The 19,460-nt window shown below is 33.9% G+C and overlaps 1 protein-coding gene and 1 non-coding gene across 9 annotated transcripts in view; one reads left to right on the top strand and one right to left on the bottom strand.

Annotated features, from left to right (window-relative positions):
* Kcnt2 (potassium sodium-activated channel subfamily T member 2) overlaps positions 1–19,460 on the bottom strand; it is a 363,205-nt gene that overhangs the window by 29,833 nt on the left and 313,912 nt on the right. For 5 of the 8 annotated variants that reach the window (XM_074048756.1, XM_074048753.1, XM_074048754.1 and 2 more), the window contains 2 exons: positions 15,597–15,617; positions 4,247–4,547 (listed from right to left, as the gene is read on the bottom strand). In XM_074048756.1, coding sequence (XP_073904857.1) covers positions 4,247–4,547; positions 15,597–15,617 — 322 coding nt within the window. The remainder of the gene's footprint in view (positions 1–4,246; positions 4,548–15,596; positions 15,618–19,460) is intronic. The other 3 variants (XM_020168559.2, XM_020168560.2, XM_074048759.1) reach the window with 2 other exon arrangements.
* On the top strand, positions 115–248 carry LOC141414449 (small nucleolar RNA SNORA42/SNORA80 family). The gene has a single exon (XR_012439478.1). It is a non-coding gene; the product is annotated as a small nucleolar RNA SNORA42/SNORA80 family (small nucleolar RNA).

The following is a 19,460-nucleotide window of genomic DNA, read 5'->3' as shown; positions in this document are numbered from 1 at the left end:
TGACGCATATGGTTATTCTATCCTTCCTGTTGTTGTTGACAACCACTAAGCCCAGCATAGGAGAAAGAAAGTCCTGATACAACAGAAAGAGTTGAGTAAAAACCTGTAGATGGAGCATGGTAATGTGTTTATGGCAGACCCTTCTCAATGGGCCTCTCATAGTGTACCCATGCCAGAGCAAGCTGGGGACTCAAGCTATTGCCCAGCTTTCATGCCTGTGGGCTGTGAGCACTAAAGGTTACACAGTTAAAAAAAAAGGAAAAAAAAAATCAACAGTTAGACCTTGATTCGAATCATAAGCATCTGTTTGAAATCATAAGCTATTTTCCTTCCTTCCTTCCTTCCTTCCTTCCTTCCTTTTCTTCCCTTCTTTCTGTTTTTTCTTTCTTCTTTTTCTCCTCTGTCATTCTATCATTTATCTGTCTTTCTATCATCTATCTATATATCTAATTTTGACTGCATCCACTGAAAAGAAAAGACATTGAAATAATGAAAAACCCAGTAAAATACTTTTGTTATGGTCTTGAAATATGAAAAGGAACTGGAGACCCTTGGAGAGTTGAATTATTCCTGGGGGGATCATTTAGTCTTTTAGAGAGCAAGATGTTTCTATAAAGATGATTGACGTCATGACAGAAAAGCTCTTAAAACAATGTAAAGAGGCTCCTCTGGGTGAATTTAGGGTGATCTGAGGAGCAGCATCATGATAGCAAGGTCTTAATGTATCTCAAACATGTTAAAATCCACAACTTCACAATAATGCAAACCAAATCACTGGAGAAATAAAAAAAAAGGGGAGAAAGTAATGGGCAAATTTAGACAGGTAATTCAGATTGTGAGAAACTACTGGACCTACTAAGTGTCTTTAAGAATACATTGCAGTAGGAAAGACCACAAGATGACCAAACTTATAATTTAAAATTGATATAAAATACTTATCATTCATACGAATGGTTGGACCTTAACTGATCTCTGTGTATCAAACTGTGGAGTTTCAGGTGATTTGTGAGATAACCGGAAATACAAACTGCAATTGTATATTTGATGTTGTTAAATAATTATTTCAGAGAATGAAATGGAAGGTGGTTATGTTCTTGAAAATTAGAGGTATATACCACTTACATGTTAGAGGTATAGACTGAAAGAAACAATGCCTGAAATTTATCTGAAACTAACGACAGGCAAGGGAAGTGGATGTCAGTATAACAGGAAACATTAAGGATCCATGAGTTGGTAATTTTCAAAGCACAATATTGAGTAAATATAGGTGCATTACACTATTCTTTGTACATGTACTCATGTTTAAAATTTTTCATATTAACTAGGTGACTTCTGGACAGGAAGAAACATGCTTTTCCTCTGAGCTTGCAAACTTTTTTCCACCTTACCCCCTTTAGTTGTTGCCATCAGAGGTGATTTTTACCTCACATTATATTTGAAATCACTGGATTTTCTGCAAGTTTACTATATTAAAAACGTATTTTTTTTTTAGCAGGGATGAACCAATTAGGGTTACAATACATATATATATGGAAATGTCACAAGGAAATTCCCTATATAGCTATCTAAAACAAACGAAAATATCAGTTTTTTATTTTTATTTTTTTACAAAAATAAAGAACAGGAGGAAAAAACAGTTCCTCTCTGGAGGGGGGTTGGTACCAGTGGCGGGGGAGGATGTGGGGAAAGGGTGTGGGAGGATGAATTTAATGAAAATACTGTGTACACATGTATGTAAATGGCAAAACGAGACCTGTTGAAAGGGAGAGGGGAGGATAAAGGAGAATGGAGGGGGTGGATTCAACAATGATATTTTTGATATAAGAACTCTTGTAAATATCACAATGTACCACCACTCAGCATAATAACAAAAAAGAAAACCAAAATAAAAATGTGTATTGCTTGCATTTCAAAATTTCTAATCAAAGAGCTCCAGTTAAGTTCTCTTTCCTTTATTTTCAGCTTCTTCACTATTGGCTCATATTAATATTAAAGCATGCTCATGTTTTTCTGACCTTTGTTAATCATTATACCACTTTCTCTTACAACAAACCTATACAAAGATTATTTCTATTTCACTCATGAGAAATGCATTTAGAGAGGATAAGGAATTCAACCAATCTCCTGGTCTGATACTAGTTTGTGAGTTCTATAATTCAGAGATCTTGTCAAGATTGATATTGTTCTATTTCCAGGGCCTAGAACAGTGCCTGGTACTAAGGAAGCAGCCCAATAATATCTGCAGAATGGGTGGATTGTTGTCAATTAGAAACAAATTGAGAAGCCCACAAGTCCATGATATATTAGATTCCAAATCCTGCTTTCATAATCACAATTATTACATAGTTATAGAATGGATTGGTACATACACAAGGAGAGGAGAGGAGAGAGAGACAGAGAGATGGAGGGAGAGAGAGAGGATAGAATCTCTCCTTTCCTTTCATACCTAAGAATTCTTTTAAGCATAAAATAAACAAATTACAATAGAAAAAAAAACCATAGATAATAACAAAATCCAAGATGCTTGATAGAGTTTTCATTAACAAAACCAAAATATTTTCCCTGTTGATTTCCATGTTGTCAGCTATAATGTCTTTGTCTCTAGAAGTCAAACTATTTTCTACCACACTGCTCCTATAAGCAGGACCAGGGTTGGGTTATAATGTTCTTAAAAAGCAAATGAGACTTGTGTGAACAGTGATTTGCTAGAACTTCTCATTATAAGAAAATGTATTTTAATAATAAATAGCACATAAATACAAGACTTTAATCCTACGAGAAATTTAATCATACTTAATGTCACTGAATTGGAAAACAGCTATTAGTGAATTCCAAAAATGAAGATCATTTTGTTCTTTTAATTTTCTTCTTAATGTAAGACATTATGGGTGGCTGTATTAAAATTACTGGCCACAGATCAGTCTGTACAATGTTTAAGTAAGTAAAATATAATCACAAAATTCAGCTACATATGGAATCCCGACTCCAACACATTTCAAATCTATGTCATTGGGCAAGGGCTTTAACAAGTCCTTAAAGAGTGAAGTGAGGCAAGCATCTAATCAGACACATAAGGAAACATGAGAAGATGCACACAGCTCCTGGCAAAAACATAGTCAGCAAATGAGTCTTATTTTTCTTGCTCAAAGAAACACAGGCAACTTCCCTTAAAGTCTACTTCAGCAATTAGAATTTCTTCCTATGAACACTGTCTCATGTTGAGATTAATAATCAGGAGGAAATGGGAGACCACATGCTATTTTATCCTGAATCTGAATGATGCTGGCATTCCTGGCTTACTCTAGTTTTATATAAAAATATATTTACATACACATATATATACCTATAAATACTTAGATGTACATATAAGTATGCACACACATACATATGTACATGCACACTTATGTGCACATACATTTATATATGTATCTGTACACTTGCATTCACATAACTAAACAAAACACATTACTTATCTTTGGATTTTCCTAATGAGTTGACTAATTTTTTGAAAAATAAAATTCATGCAGCAACAAATGACACATTAAAGTTATCTTTGCATTATTTATTTAAACAGTTTCTATATGGAATCACAAATCAATATAGGAAGCTAACAGTTATTGAGACAGATTGCACTATATGATGAAGCACTACTTGAGTTTCAAAAGTAAAGTGTTTGAAGACATCTGGTTTCTGCATCACAAGAAGCTAAAGATTTTATAGGAAAATTAATAGCTCATCTATGCTACAATTAGTTATTCATCAATGTCTCAAATTCATTTCATTTCAGGCCCTAGAATTAGATGGATTGTGAGTGTGTGCATGCATGCATGCATGTGTATGTGTGTGTGTGTGTGTGTGTGTGAGCATAAGGAAGACTCCTGAGTCAGTCAGACATATATGTACATCTCTGCTATTAACAAGCCAGTTAACAAGTTACTTGGACTAGTTTGTCTCAAAACAGAAACAGAGAATCTGCCTCAGGGCTTTTGTGAAAGTTAAAATCATGATAATTCATATGATGGGTTCAGAACAATGCCTAGTGGACTAAATGATGTTCAAATTTGTGGCATTTTATTTTTGTTATTATCATTTAAAATCTCCAGAGAAGAGTAGATACGTGTCATTACTCCCTTCAAATTGATCTGCAAAAAAAACATGCAATTCTTTACTAAGGCAGAATCAACTTTATAACCACTAATGCCAAGAAATCATAAATCCATATATACGATAGTTTTAAAGAGCATACCATATCCCACTGTAGACAGACCCAAGTGTTTCATTCTATTTTTCACAAGTTCAGCAAGCTCTTGTCTTTCTGACCTCCTGTAGAGGTTCAGGCGCTGCTGGGTTATTTTTTCAGCTGTTTTACCAGAGTGTTTTGGACCTTTCCTGCTCAGCCTTCGGGCCCACTGCAGGCTCTTTCTGCGCAGCAAGGGGTGGTCCGACTGGTCACTGGAGGTGGAGTTGCGGTGAGTGCTGCGGTGGTGCACTGGCTCTTTGGAGTCTTTGGTATCGTCCCACTCTTCCACACTGATAGATATTTGAGACTTCAAAGGAAATGGACATTGACAATTAGATGCTTTAGGAATACTCAGTCATAACCAGGAGTTGAAATAAGAGCCATTTGCAAAATCTTGGCATAGTTATATACACATTTATGAGCACTTCCACAGAAAGAGCAAAATCATGAACTAATTGATTCTGATTGTTGCTAAAAATGTTTAAATAATGTTGACTTGAACTTATATATGAACCAGATACAGTTTTGGGTATAAATGACTGATAGTATATAGTTGTTTGAAACATACAAACACAAATCTCGATACTTTATAACTTCACTCAAATAAAGTAACAGACTTTAAAAATACACTGCAGGTATTTCACATGCAATTTAAATAACTTAATTTGGGGAATTAACAATATTGTAAAGATTTTTAAAACGCTCTTTCTAAAGATGACACTAGAATAATCTATAAAATGTGAATTTTTATAAACTCTCATATACCTCAGAAGTAAAGGAAAAGCATTTTTTAATTCATGCATTCATTATTCACCACATAAAGCACTTTCCTAATCAAAATATTAGACTTACTTGGTTCAAAAATATTCTAAGTAAAATATTTTGCCAATATTAATAATTTATAAATGACTTGTAGAGTCACAACTAAAACTTAAACTAGGCTACTGACTATAGGAGGGAAAAACAACAAACAAACTCACAAAGGCTACTCTGACTTACTCTTTTAATACTGAAGCTGATTTTTACAGTAAGAAACTCTCTTTTGATTATGGACCCTTCATAAGTGAAAGTTCACTGTTTTCACACCAGGAAGTCATATGAAACACAAAGACAATCAAAGCAGAAAGTCTCACTTTCTAAAACAAGCAGGTGCAAATGGCAGGCTTCCTTAATTCTCTTGTACTTCAGAACAGCATTCCTGGGATCAGCTAACTGTGTTTCCCTTTAAGGATGGAAGCTTGAACTTCAGCTACAGCACGCATGTATTGCTGACTTTCAGAGTAACAGAATTTCAATTACCAATTTAAATAAGGTCAGGAAGTAGATCCAACAAAGTCCTTTAAGTGTGAATATAAATTATGGAGGCTCAGTCAATACCTCAGTAACATGCTAGGGAATTATCTCACACTAAAATTCAACCAAAAATTCATTCACATTTCTGTGATAAAACAGTAACTGTATTAAAGTGACATCAAAACTAATTTAATCCTCATATGTTCATGATGACAAGTTATTTGGTTTGCAATTTTTAGAAACTAATTTTTATCTATTAGAAACTTAAGCTGGAAGCATGAAAAATTTTAAATTCCATGGTTTTGCAATAATGGATGCCTTTATAAATCTTAACTTACACTATTCTTACCTACTTGATAACATACTGAAAATCCTCTTCTGGGGAAGTAGAAGACAAACTCTTGAGTAATAGCTATCATCAATAAAGAATATCAATCTTTGTTCAGTAATTTATGTGTACTTTGTAGCAGAAATGAAGACATATTAGTCCACTTATATTTAAACACTTGCTTGTGGAGTTAAATCATAAGTTTTTTGAAGTGATCTTTCTGTCAATCTTTCCAGTCATAAGTTGCTAGAATAACGGTGCAAATTCCTGCAAATTAGTCAAGAAATCTTTCCAGCCCAAACATTTAAGACTATAGGTTCATGTAACATCACTTAGAGTTCAATCCATGGGATCATAATAATGTAATGATCATTAAAGGGGAAGAATGAAGACTTCCTTTTCTTTCAACAGGGAGTTGAAACATGCTTTGACTTTGTGAATGCTTCTTGGTCCTGTCTATTACGTAAAGTGAATATCTAAAATATAAACTGAAGTTTAGGTGCAGAAAGTCAGGTACATCTTTGTGAATTGAATTCCCCAAGGAAGGGAATATCATGACTTCCACATAAAATCATTTAGAATTGCAAGTCAATTTTTCAATAATTTCATACAATAAGTAGAAATCTCTTTGTAAACTTCACTTTATATAGAAGAAAAGCAAATGAGAAGAATGTGGGGATTAGTCTTAAGAAATCCAAATAAAAGCCTCATATTTACATGATTGGAAGTTATATTCCTTTCTGTCCTCCTTCCAACATTATATAGAGAAAAGTACACTGATTTTTTTTACATTAAAATATACACATTTCAGTGTCACTTTGGATGTTTCCTACCTTTCTTTATGCACCAAAAATGCACAACCTCTTTATAAAGTGAGAACACTAACTCATCTTCTGTACATAAACCTTTTGAAAATTCCTGTAACACATTTATAAAGAAAACGCATCTACATACACTAAAGCCAATCATGTGAACAACTAAGAATGATTATCCATAATATCAATAATATAGGTAATAATAAGTAATAATTCTATTACACTGATACTGTGTGTGTGTGTGTATGTGTGTGTTTTTAAAATGGAGTCCATTTATAAATGTCATTTCGTCTTCTGGTTGCAGCTTTATTATGTTTTGAATGCAGAATCATGATCTACAAGACATAGTGTAACATGGGAAAGACAATGGCTCCAAATACTTTCAGAACTTTCCTGAACTGAGAGGCAGAATAGTAGAGAGGTTAAAAGCAAGGGCTCTGGCATCAGACTGGCCTAGATTAAATACCAGTTCCATTGCTTAACAGCTTTGTATGATTATGTAATGTAAATTCTCCAAGACTATTTCCATTTCCCTACCTGAAAAAGTCTTTATATTATTGTTTTGCCCACCAAAATTTTCTGAGGCAACCAGAGATAATATATGAAAAGTATAAAATATGGTGGCTGATTAATAATATGCTTGATAAATATTTGTCAACATTATGACTTGTGATTGTGCATGAAAGAACAAAATAAAAAGGAAAAGAAAAAGAAATAACTATGAAGGATATGAAACAGCAAAAATGGGTATTATAAAGAAAGGCAATCACTCATATTGTTGGTGCAGCTCTCTAGTCACTGAGTGCATTTCACAAGAAATTGGGGTATGGTTATAAACAAACTCTTGGGGATAATCTTTCCTTCATTAAAGTTTGGTGAGTCTGAAAAGAGAAAATAATTATTTAAAATAAAAGTGGAAGCCAGGTATCCTTGGCTCAGGTCTGTAATCCTAGCTACTTGGGCGTCTGAACTGGGAGGAACAGCATTCAAGGCCAGCCCAGCAAATAGATGGAGAGACCCCCATCTCCAGAATAACCAGCACAAAATAGACTGGAGATGTGGCTCGAGTGGCAGAGCGCCTGCTTTGTAAATGCAATGCCCTGAGTTCAAACCCCCAAAATCCCTCCAAAACAAATAAATAAGTGATAGATAGAAAAATAAATAAATAAAAGCAAATGTTTATTATTCTACAGTGTTTCCATGAATTATTCTGTATTTTTTCTGTAAAGACAGGACTTGCTTGGCTTTTTGTATTTCTACATATTTATGTTTCAGGAAAAAATATATTTATTTTTTGTGAATACATACATATATAGTTCAACTGCAGAATGAAAAATTCACATGGTTAAGGATGACTTTTCTTAAAATTCTAACAATTTTCAAAACATTAACATTTTTTTAAAAGGTATATTATCCTCCAAGAATTTATAAAACTTACTATAGTTGAAAAAAATTGAAAAATCTCTTTACAAGAGCTGACATTTTTGAATATTTCTTAAGCCTAAAGTAGCTTCATTACTTCACTGTTTAAAGAAAAGTAGAAAGTGCCAGGTTCACAAGACATATCCAGCAGTCTTTCTATACATTGCACATGCATGTGTGCACACACACACAAACACACACAAACACCAAAATGACTCAATTCAACTTCCTTACAATTTTTTATTAAGCTCCGTCACAGGTTGTTGTGCAGTCTATGGAACAAAGTGGTATTTGGAAATAAATTAATCTGCCTAGTAGTTTGTAAGTGACTATTTCCAACCTGGAATCATGACTCCCTGAAAAACAATATTTTTAAATGGCACTAGGTGATTTAAAATCCAAATCCACCATGATTATTACTCTGGATCCACTGGAAATGTTTTATTTGAAAAAACCCTACAGAAATGTGCTATACCAGCTTCCAAAGTTTCAATTTAGTATGCTCACATAGTCAATGATCTAAGCCAGGATAGAAAATAGGTAGTTTTATCATTACATATACATTTTAACATATTTTCAGAATCTTATAGGCTAATTAGAAAATAAGCAATTATATGGTCTAATAAAATGGTTCATTTGAAATCAAATAACTAGGCTGTATTTTCAACTACATTAGGAGAATATTTATGACCTTGAGCATATCAACTGAGACTCTTAAAAAAATAGTGATAATAAACTGGGCACCTGTGACTGGGTCTGCAATTCTACCTACTTGGGAGACTGAGTTAGGAAGACTGCAGTTCCAGGCTAGTGAGACCCCATCTCAGGGGGACAAAACTGGGTGTAATGATACATGCCTGTCATCCCAGTTTAGGTGGGAAGTATAAAATAGGAGTATTGCAGCTCAGGCTGTCCTGGGAAAATATCAAGAGTCAATCTCCAAAATAACATAACCAAAATGGCTGCATTCAAACCTCAGTATCAGGAAAAACAAAAACAAAAACAAAAAACGATGAAAATCTGATAGTGAAATTCCAACTCCTAAAGACTAAGAGTCACTAAAGAAATTCACATTCAAATATTAGCTTTTAAAAAAGTAATAACTTTGTGGAATAATAAAAATTATTTTACTCACCTATAAATATAAAATTTGCTTATGCTGAGTACAATCCATTAGCTTGTTTCTGGAGCTTTAATTGTTAAAGTCTTAATTTAAACATAATTTTAGCCTATGATACTTAAAATATGAAAAAATAATCATTGTTATCAGAGAGGACACAAACCCTGATGCTACTGATGTGAGCATCTCTGGAGGAAGAGGCTTAAAAATATGAACATGGTAGAGAGGATGCCCCAAAGTAGACAAAGCAAACCACACTAACAACAACAGCAACAGCAACAGTAACTCAAAATGGAGACACAAGAGGAAACTAAAACAAACACAGACCTATAATTTGGAATTTAGTTTGCTAAATGTATTTATAACACAAAAAATAAATGGATTTGTGGCTCTCTTCAACATAAATTTCAAATTAACTTAATCATCTCATGAAGTACACCAATTGGCAAAACTTCAGGCCTTAAATAAAGTTGAGGCTAGAATTATAATTTCGCTGGGGATCCTACTAAACTGAGAGAAAGTATCCTAAATTGGGGTAGGGGTGCTGCATTGTAATGAAAGTACTTTCTAATATTCTTGAGGGCAAGAGGGAGATATTTTTCAGTTATAGAGGACCAATAGATAGGTCTCATCTTGACCATCAGAATAACTGCCTCACCAACTTGCTCATGGTCATAATGCTAATTGTCCTAAAATAACCCACTGTCGGCCAGGGTGGTCTGTTTCAATGAGCAATAAACTAAATTGAATCAGTTTGACAAAACAGGATGACCAGGTCTCTGTCTGTCCAATATAAACAGTTAAGGCCATGAAAGATGATGCTATGCACATTGGCCTATTGTGCCTTGGCTCATGGGAGCAGTAGTGCAAGTCCGGGATGGCCATCAAGGGCTCTTTGATAAAGAGATGGCATGACTTCCTGCCCCCAACCCACTGTCTCATGCCATGGTGTGGAACAGGTCACCCTTATTCCACAGCTCTTGGCTACCTATGGAGCCACTTGGAATCCACTGACTTAACAGTATGGATGGTTACACCACGATCAAATGTGATAAAGCTTGCTGGATAACTGATGCTTTGGATCCTTAAGAGCATATCCTGATAAGAGAGAGGGCTAAAAAGCCAGCACACACCTGTTATCTCAGTACTCAGGTAGCTGAGGCAGGAGGACTGTAGTTTCAACACTAGCCTGAGCTATATAGTGAGATGCTGTCTCACAAAAAGAAAAAGAATATAAAATTTTTTGTCCAAACTCTGCTTTATAGCAGGACATATTTTCTTTCTACCTGATATGTCCTTTTAAAGGAAGCATACTTAAAATTGAATATATTAGACATGCTTCTGCAATCCTGTAAAGAATATTATTATATATTTGAATAGCTTTAGTATCCAAAGTTGATTTACACAAAAAATCAAGATACAAGAGCATTGTATATGGTTCAACATACTGCCAGTGGCACATGTTTGCATTAGTAAAATCTGGGTTTCATTGCCTGCTCTAACACCTTCCCTGTACAATTTTCACTTACCATTTTCCACAGTTACAAGAATATATTGCCTAAATCAATAACTTCAATGCGTACATATGCAGGTGTATACATGAATACACACACCCTACACATTGTAGGGCTAGCTAGTCACTCTTATCACACGTAACTTCCAGCATATTATATTTTACAGGGCACCTAATCACAAAGTTTTCTTTTCTTTACCATTCTTTACTTCTCTTCTCTTTCTTTTTCTTTCTTATTTTCCTTATTTGGTGGTACTGGGGTTTGATCTCAGGCAACAGCCACACCCCCATCCTTTTTTACTATAAAGTTAGTTTTAGATAGGGTCTCATGTTTGTGCCTAAGGGTAGCCTCAGACTATGATCCTTCTCCCTCTATCTCTCCCATAGCTGGGATTACAGGTGTAATCCATCACACCCAACTTGCTAACCATAAAGTTTTGAAAAGGTAATGAAGTGATTCTCTCCCACTATGACTGAAATGTTTTGGAAACATACAAACATACATGCACAATGCCCTTAGTTTTAGTCTTCCAGCATTTGCAGAACAGTGGATGAGGCAGTAGAAAGAATATTTCTGTTATATATAATGCCTTAAGAAGGGTGCAATGATATAAGACTTAGTAGCTATGAATGTTTATCTTCTTATATAAAAAATCTGACTAAAATAGTACTATTGATCCAAGCTAACCACTGCTTACAGGGCACACTCACTTATGAAGACCTATGTGACTTAGATAAACTCTGACATTAACATGCAGTTCTCATTTCACAGGCTGTAGCAGCCATTCAACAAAGAGCTGTAACTAAATGCTTAATTTACTTCCCATGGCAACCCAAAGTGAAAGAATGGTTTCACTGCAGCTTAAGATGTTAAGTGAACAAAAAAAAAAATCATGGCTAGTAGTTAAATTAAATCAAAAGGACTGAATGCTCTTAAATTTCCTCTTGTTAAAAAGCAAGCCAGTGAAATTCAGTTAGGTTAAAAAAAATACATAATGAAAGTAAGAAATGCTTCCCTGGCGTTGGTAATGAACAAGATTAAGAATCAATGTAGCTAGTACATATTAGAAAAATATGTAAAATAAAGGAAAAGATTCAAGAATAAATATTTTATAAGAGATAAAGTAAGAAGAAAATTATAGATGCGTCTGAATGTGTGTATGCATATGAGTATGTATGAAGTAGAATAAATTGGACATTAGTGAATATATCTATGTTTGACTAATATAACAAAGTATCCAAATCACTTGACTTTCTAAATGTTATTTTAAGTTTAAATGTATCAACATGAACATTTTCTAAGACAGTGTTAGGCCCTCAAAAATGAGGCACCAGTAAAAAGCAATGAAATAAGGTCTATGTTACTCTATGTACTTGGCCACAGAATTACTAATCATTAATGCTGAACAACTCAAAAATTTCTTCCTTTTTCTAACTTGTGAAGCAATAATATCTTCACTCTGCTACATAGTGAAAACAGCCAAAGTTCACACAGCTAGTAAAAGGAGGAGCCAAGATTTAAACCCATAACTTCTTGTTCCAGATCCAACACTCACTGGGTACACAAAATAACGAGATAAACAATATGTATCAGGAAAAGTGACTGAGTTTTGTTAGAGCATAAAATAGCCTAAATATAGCAAGAATACACAATAGAATATATTATATGGAATATTTTATTCAGTATTATTTTGAGTTGAAATAGTAGGCTTTAGATCTAAACTAAGGATTCTTCATCCTGTGAGTAAAGCAAGGAAAATTATCATTATTCTGGCAATCTATGCAAGATATACAAGGGAGGAGGATTTTGACATATTAAATTCAGTAAGAGACAATTAAATCTAATGACAGACATGAAGCTTATATGTCAAGATTCTGAGAAATCTTTTGTTTACTGGCTCATTCCAAGCACACCAATGAGTGCAACTGGTGCTTAGTGTGACTAAGCAAATATTTGTTCCTAGTAGATGATAAGAGAGCTAGAATCTTGAAAATAAAGATCATGAGTTTGATCTTCATGTTAAGGATTAAAAAAGTCTGAGGTCAACTCACAAATTTGCCACCCATCAACAAAAGGTAATTGTTGAAATCACAAGAAGCAGTGAAGGTTCAGAAATAATGTGTAGAAAAAGAGCAAAAGAACATAAATGTAGCATTTGTAAACATATGCTTATAGCTCAAGCATCAATTCCCATTTTGATTCTCAAAGTATTGCTGTTCTCAAATAGATGACTGGAAAGAGAGGGCTGGCCAGAACAGTGAAACCTTGTGACTAAAAACAGATACTCTTCATCATCAAGAAATCAGTGCAGGCTGAGTGCTGTTGAAAGTGCAGACAAGAGTAAGGTTTCTAAGTGGCTCAGTTATTTATAATCTATAGACCCCCAGAGGAAAGAGCAACTTATGTGGTCCAAGGGTACTGAGGAACATTTCATAGAGAGGGTGACACTGGGAGCATCAAAGCCTGAATAGGTGCTGACTCTGGCAACTGCATGGTATTCATCTTTATCTCCATCAAGCATAGGTGTGTTGCAGATTCATTGCCTCACATGTCTGGCTCTTTCAAATGAATGAGAATACTTTCTATTGTCATCTCCTAAGGGGTAAAATGATTAAAAATGTAGAAAACTTCTATTCATACTCTCAGTTGTACTTAGCAAAATATGTATTTAGGGAAAATCAGCCCACTGTTTTTCCTCTGAACACCAAGTTGAATGGAAGTAGTAGTGAAATTCAGACACTGTATTACCACTAAGTAAAAAAGTCATTTTTTGACTGCAGAATTTTTCATATTGGTTAAGATCAGCCACACTACTAAATGCATAATGAACTTATGTAAAATGGAAGGAATGAGATTCAGATTTTAAATTCAATATGAAGACGGAAGGAAAGGAGATTGGGGGAAGATGACTATGTTGAGTAATTGAAAATGGAGGGCTCAATGTAATATTCAACTGTGTGTTTCTCACATATGTAAATTAACAAAGTTCTCTTCAGCAGCAAAAAAGGAAGAAAGGAAGGAAGGAAGAAAGGAAGGAAGGAAGGAAGGAAGGAAGGAAGGAAGGAAGGAAGGAAGGAAACCAAACAGCAGCAAACACTGGCAAAGGAAGTGAGGACAAAGAAGCTTTAAACACTGTTGGTGGGAATGTAAATGAGTCCAGTCACTGTGGAAACCTGTAAAAAACTAAAATTATAACTATCATATAAGCCTGCTGCACCATTCTTGGGCATATACCAAAGTGACAAGTCAGCATACAGTATAGATACCCATGATTCTGCTGCACTATTCACAATAGCCAAGTTATGGTATCAGTGTAGGTGCCCATCAAAAGTGGCTGGATAAAGAAAACATGGAATATTAGTCATCCATACAAAGAATAAAATTGTGTCATTTGAAGGAAATTGGATGGAATCGTAGATCATGTTAAGTCAAATTAGTCTCACAGAGACAAGTAATATATGTTTTCTCTCATCTGTGAACTTTATGGGAAATAAAGAACATGAAAGTAAAAGTAGATAATTAGAGATAAGAAAAGAGAAAATGAGGGGGAAGAAGGGGGTAAGAAGCAAGGGTAATAGAGGAGGTGAATACTATTAAGTTCAATACATTCATGTATGAAAATATCATAATGAAACCCACTGCTTTGTGTAGGTAATATACACTAACTTAAAAAAAGATATTCTGATGTCAGGTATAATTAATTCTAAATCCAAGTCTAGCACTTCTGAAGTTTTTGGTCTTGGTGAAGGCAACTTACAAAAGTCTCAGTTTGTTCTTTTAAAAAATAGAAATGACACTTGCTTTTCTGGGACTACCTTACTAAATCACTCAGCATTGTGCCACCCAGGTTCACCCAGGTTGTTTTCCTTCTCTAAAAAAGTTGAACTCATACAAAAAGAGTAGAAAAATAGTTAGCATGGGTCCTGAGATAAGGGGAAATAGAAGGACATTGATCAAAAGTACAAACTTTCAGCTATAAGATGAATGAGTTCTGCATACAGTTAATAGTTATTTATGATATCCTTGAAATCTGCTAAGAGTAGACCTAGGTCTTACTATATGAATATATTTAAGAATATTCTTACACACCACAGTAAGATGAAAGGGCCTCTGAACTCTACCAGTCTGGAGCCTATAAGCATTTATGGATCACTCAGGTAGGTACTGGGAATAAAATTTGTGTTCTCCACTATGGTAGGTGAATAGGTGAAGGATTTGTTAAATCTAAAGAATTTGACAAGCAAAAGACAACTAGCTTTCAAACTATTTCAAAGAACTATAATCCCATCTTGAAATATCTTTGATTATTAACTTAAATAGTACAAAATGTTGACATATAATTATACCTTAGAATTTAATCTATTAGCAAATATCAGGGGGAAATAGCATGTTTTCCCCTTTATTTTAACACTTTTCCAAAGCACTAATTTATGCTTTAAATTCAGTTGGTATTAGCCCTGAAATTTTGACAAGTGGACATCTGTTATACAGCACAATTCAGTGTATAAAATCAATGAATTTAAGAAATCAAACAGAAAACCAAAGTTTTAGATTTTTAAGTATGTTATGTTCATTTCTTATATTAAACATTTATGTATCTGATATACTGATAATCTGAAAGAGTTCCAGTTGGATTAATACATAAAAGTGATTTGAAAACAATAGTAACATTTATTTGCATACCTTATGGGGAACTATAAATGCACTAACTTGAAAAGGAAGCATATTTTATAAGCATTTCAGTACAATTTGGCTTATGTTTAATATGAAATGCTGAATTCAATCTTTAATATTCTGTTCATTTAATGTTCTGAGTTCACATAGTCCACCACTGATGAGTTGGAGACAAACAGAAGGTACTTACTTGTGATGCTATTTCTCGAGACTGACACAAAAGGGAGAAAAAGAAACACATAAAATACAGTTTAAACAATGACTGAACAATACACACAGGAAGCAATCAGCAACAAGGACAAATATGACACTTTTCAGACAATCATGTGCTTATTTATGATAAGCTTTTAAAAACAAATTTAGGTAGAGTATAAGCTATTATTGTTAATGTTTACCAAAGATTTGTTTTTTTCAGATTTTTTTGTGTTGCTTCAATTGTCTTTCTAAGTTTGAAAAAAATATTGGTGTTAGTAGGAGAAAATAGAATAACCAGTAGTAGATTATGAAGCAATGTATTGTTAAGAAAATGGTTGACATAATCATTTACATTTAAAAATATTAGTGGTATTAATATTTGTACTAGTTATTTTAAATTTTGAATCTTGTAGTAAGATTGTTATTTTACTTTTACAGATAAGTGTAATTAAGTTGAAAGAAATATTCTGAGCTTTCATATTTTATTATAAGGTCTAAAATTTGTTTTTCCAATCAACCTGTGGCAGTTAAACACTTGGACTTTGTACATCTTATTCTGTAGCAATAAAGAATAATACATTTATTTTTAAATAGGAAGACTTTAAAAGTTCAATTATATTCTTTGCTGTAACATAATTCAAGTCTAACTCATTGCCTAGTATATTCAAACTATTACTGAAGGCATAAGAAATGTAGCAAGAAACATTTGATTAAGGGCTCTTTGAAGCCATTTAACCAGAACTTCAAACATATGATCTCATGGAATACATGTTTGTGTGAATAACAGAAAATAGGCAGGTAGAATTTTTTAAATATTCCAGACTAATGCTTATTAAACTAATTCTATTAATGAGATTGTATAAAAGTTAAACATTTTAATAACATTTTTACATGACACTTTCCATTTTAACAGCAAAGAGTTAGTGACTGACAGATGTCCCTGACTGTTCCACCACACACACTCTTGAAAGATACAGGATTTATTGACTATAAATATGATCAATAATCAAAGTAATATATTCCACAAAATCATTGGGTTCACTATGAAAGGTGATATTTGTTACAGTATTCTTCAATCAAAAGAGAACTTCAGTGTCATGGAAAGCTGGAAGTAAATGAAAGTTCACCTTTTCTTATCTAAAATTCCCAAAGACAAATAGGCTTATTAATTCAAATTTTTCAGATTTTTGAAGGGTGATATTGTTATATGCTGTGTGGTAGATAATATCCCCTCTAAGGATTGGTTAGCATTTTATAATAAAGCATTAATATACCTGCAACAAAAGTATGAATAGTCTCTATAAATGAAATAAGTAAATATAAATAACCTCATAACACTTGTCACCAAATTGCGTTTAGGGACTTTTTTGGATTTCAAAATTGTGTGTAAAAGATTGTTTCCTCAAAAGGAACATCCTTCATGTATTTGTTTTCTGAATTGGGAGAATCTGATGACTGTAAAATTGCCTTATATGAACACATACAGATAGTGGCAGGAGTGCTATGGACAGATGACATGTGACTGGACCTGAAAGGACAGACCCATCTGTACCATGCTTTCCACATACTGGTTTCCCAGCCACCTGTGACTTATTCTTGTTTGTGGGAGCTTCATTCCACCAATCTATTGATCACAAGGAAAAAAATGAGATCAGATTCTAGGTGTTTTATACATTTTATATATTTTGATTATGAATATTTCTTATCATTTGTCTTCTCAAATATGTCTGCTAAACTGCCCAGTTTCCTTCACAACCAAAGCATTGGTACAATACAGTCTACCTTTTCTCTTTCTCTATATAAAACATTGTAAAATACTGAAGACAGGCTATTAACAGATGTGGCATGAAAATCTGCTCCCACTTCTCAATTGCAAGGAATCAAAGTCTATTTTTCATATTAGTTTGTCTCTATTATATCCTTACATGAAATGTTGGCATATAATAAAAGTCCATTATTGGACAGGCTAGAATTTAGGCAACAACACTATAAAATGAGGAAAATAATTAACAAATGGGTCTAACATCACTATTAAATGTCAGTCTGTCTGTTAGCTGTCATATTAGCTATAAATGCAGTTTAAATACTTAAAGAATTTTATGGTTTGTTTTGAAAAGTTGTAACACCAGCCATAATCTCTCTTATTTAGATCTCATAATACTCATCTGCTTTTTTATGTTTTACATGGTATGTTGGGCTTTCCTGTTTCTTAGTACCTGGTTTTATTACTTTATTTTTCAGTTTTCTGCTTTTTATCTATTGACTCTCTCTCTCTCTCTCTGTCTCTCTCTCTCTCCCCCTCTTTCTCTCTCTCCCTTTCCTTCTCCCTCCATCTCTCCCTCTCTCTCTCTCTCCCTCTCCTTCTCTCCTCTCCCTCTCTCTCTTTGTCTCTCTCTCTCTCCCTCTCCCTCTCTCCCTTTCCCTCCATCTCCCTCTCCCTCCCTCTCCCCTTTCCCTCCCTCTCTCTCTCTCTCCCTCTCCCTCTCTCTTCTTCCTTCTCTCCCTCCTGAGTGCTGGAATTATAGGATGAGCCACTATACCCAACTCTGATGACTTGTCCTTCTAGAAAAAGAACTAAGAGTATTTTCTCACATATTCCACTACATTTAACATCTCCTAGCATCTAAGAAGTTCAATATAATTTTGACTGGACCAAAATTCAGGATATGTTATGACTAAATACAATCTATAGATATAAATCTATAGGATACATGGTTATAACATATTTATTTCATACACACATTTTTAATGTTGAAGGTGATGTTATATTCCTAAAGTAAATGATTACTTAATATTGCTTAGATATACACTAATCAATATTTCATCCTGACTCACTATTTTCTAATCTTTTTCAAAAATTGAGATGCACCATGTATTTTATAGATTTCACCTTTCTAAAGAAATCTTTTTGAAGCCTTTCCTATATGGTTGGTGGTCCTCTCTTCTTCTATCCTGGGGAATTTCTTGGCCTCCTTCCAATCTCCTGGCTTCCATAAAATGTTTGACATCCTGAACAATAATTGTGCTCCAATTAATTCCAAAGTTTACTCATTTGTTTTGGAGGGAGCTGTTTTCTTAGAAAGCAAACAAGAGGAGGTTATATTTCGAGACTATGCATATGAGAAATGTGACTTATTCTAATTTCAAGCAGGTGTCATAGCTGTGGCTGACTGTAGAATTTTAGTTTAAAAACAGTATTTCTCCACAGTATGAAGGGCATTCTCCCATTGTGTTTTGGCTTAATGTGTTGCTGTTGAGAAATTCCAAATGCTAAGTTTGAATGGACACATCCCACAGCCTCCTGCCTCATTTCTCTGGAATTTTGTAGGATCATCTTCCCTTCAGTGCTCTGAAATTTTATGATGCTCTGCCTTAATATGAGTCTACTTTAATTCATCCTTATTGGTACTTAGTGAGGCTTCCCACTGGGAAACTAGCACATTTCCATTCTGGGATTATTCTGAAGCAATTGCTAGTTCTTAAATTTTGCCCTATTTTCTGTTTCTGAAAATCCTGTGATTCAGACCTTAGATCCCCTTGACTAGTTCTCTAATTTTATCTTTATTCTTTCTTTCATGATTATTTCATTTCTTAGAAATTTTCTCAACTCTATGTAATAGACTGTTTCATTTCTATTATTATATTTTTAATTCCTAAGAGTCCTTTCAATTATCTGGTTTTTAAAAAGATAAAAGCCTATTTGTTTTTCATCCTTGGAACAGCTCGTATTTCTAATAATGTTAATTATGGAGTTCAATATGTAGCTTTACTAATACATTTTGACATAGCATATAATTCACCAATTTCAAGTGTTAATTGAAGGTTATTGATAGTGAAACTACTGTGTAAACCATCACTA

This window comes from Castor canadensis, chromosome 11 (genome assembly GCF_047511655.1).
Source record: "Castor canadensis chromosome 11, mCasCan1.hap1v2, whole genome shotgun sequence".
Classification (NCBI taxonomy): domain Eukaryota; kingdom Metazoa; phylum Chordata; class Mammalia; order Rodentia; family Castoridae; genus Castor; species Castor canadensis.
The sequence above is the reverse complement of the archived record's forward strand: the minus strand, read 5'-3'. Positions and strand labels throughout refer to the sequence as shown.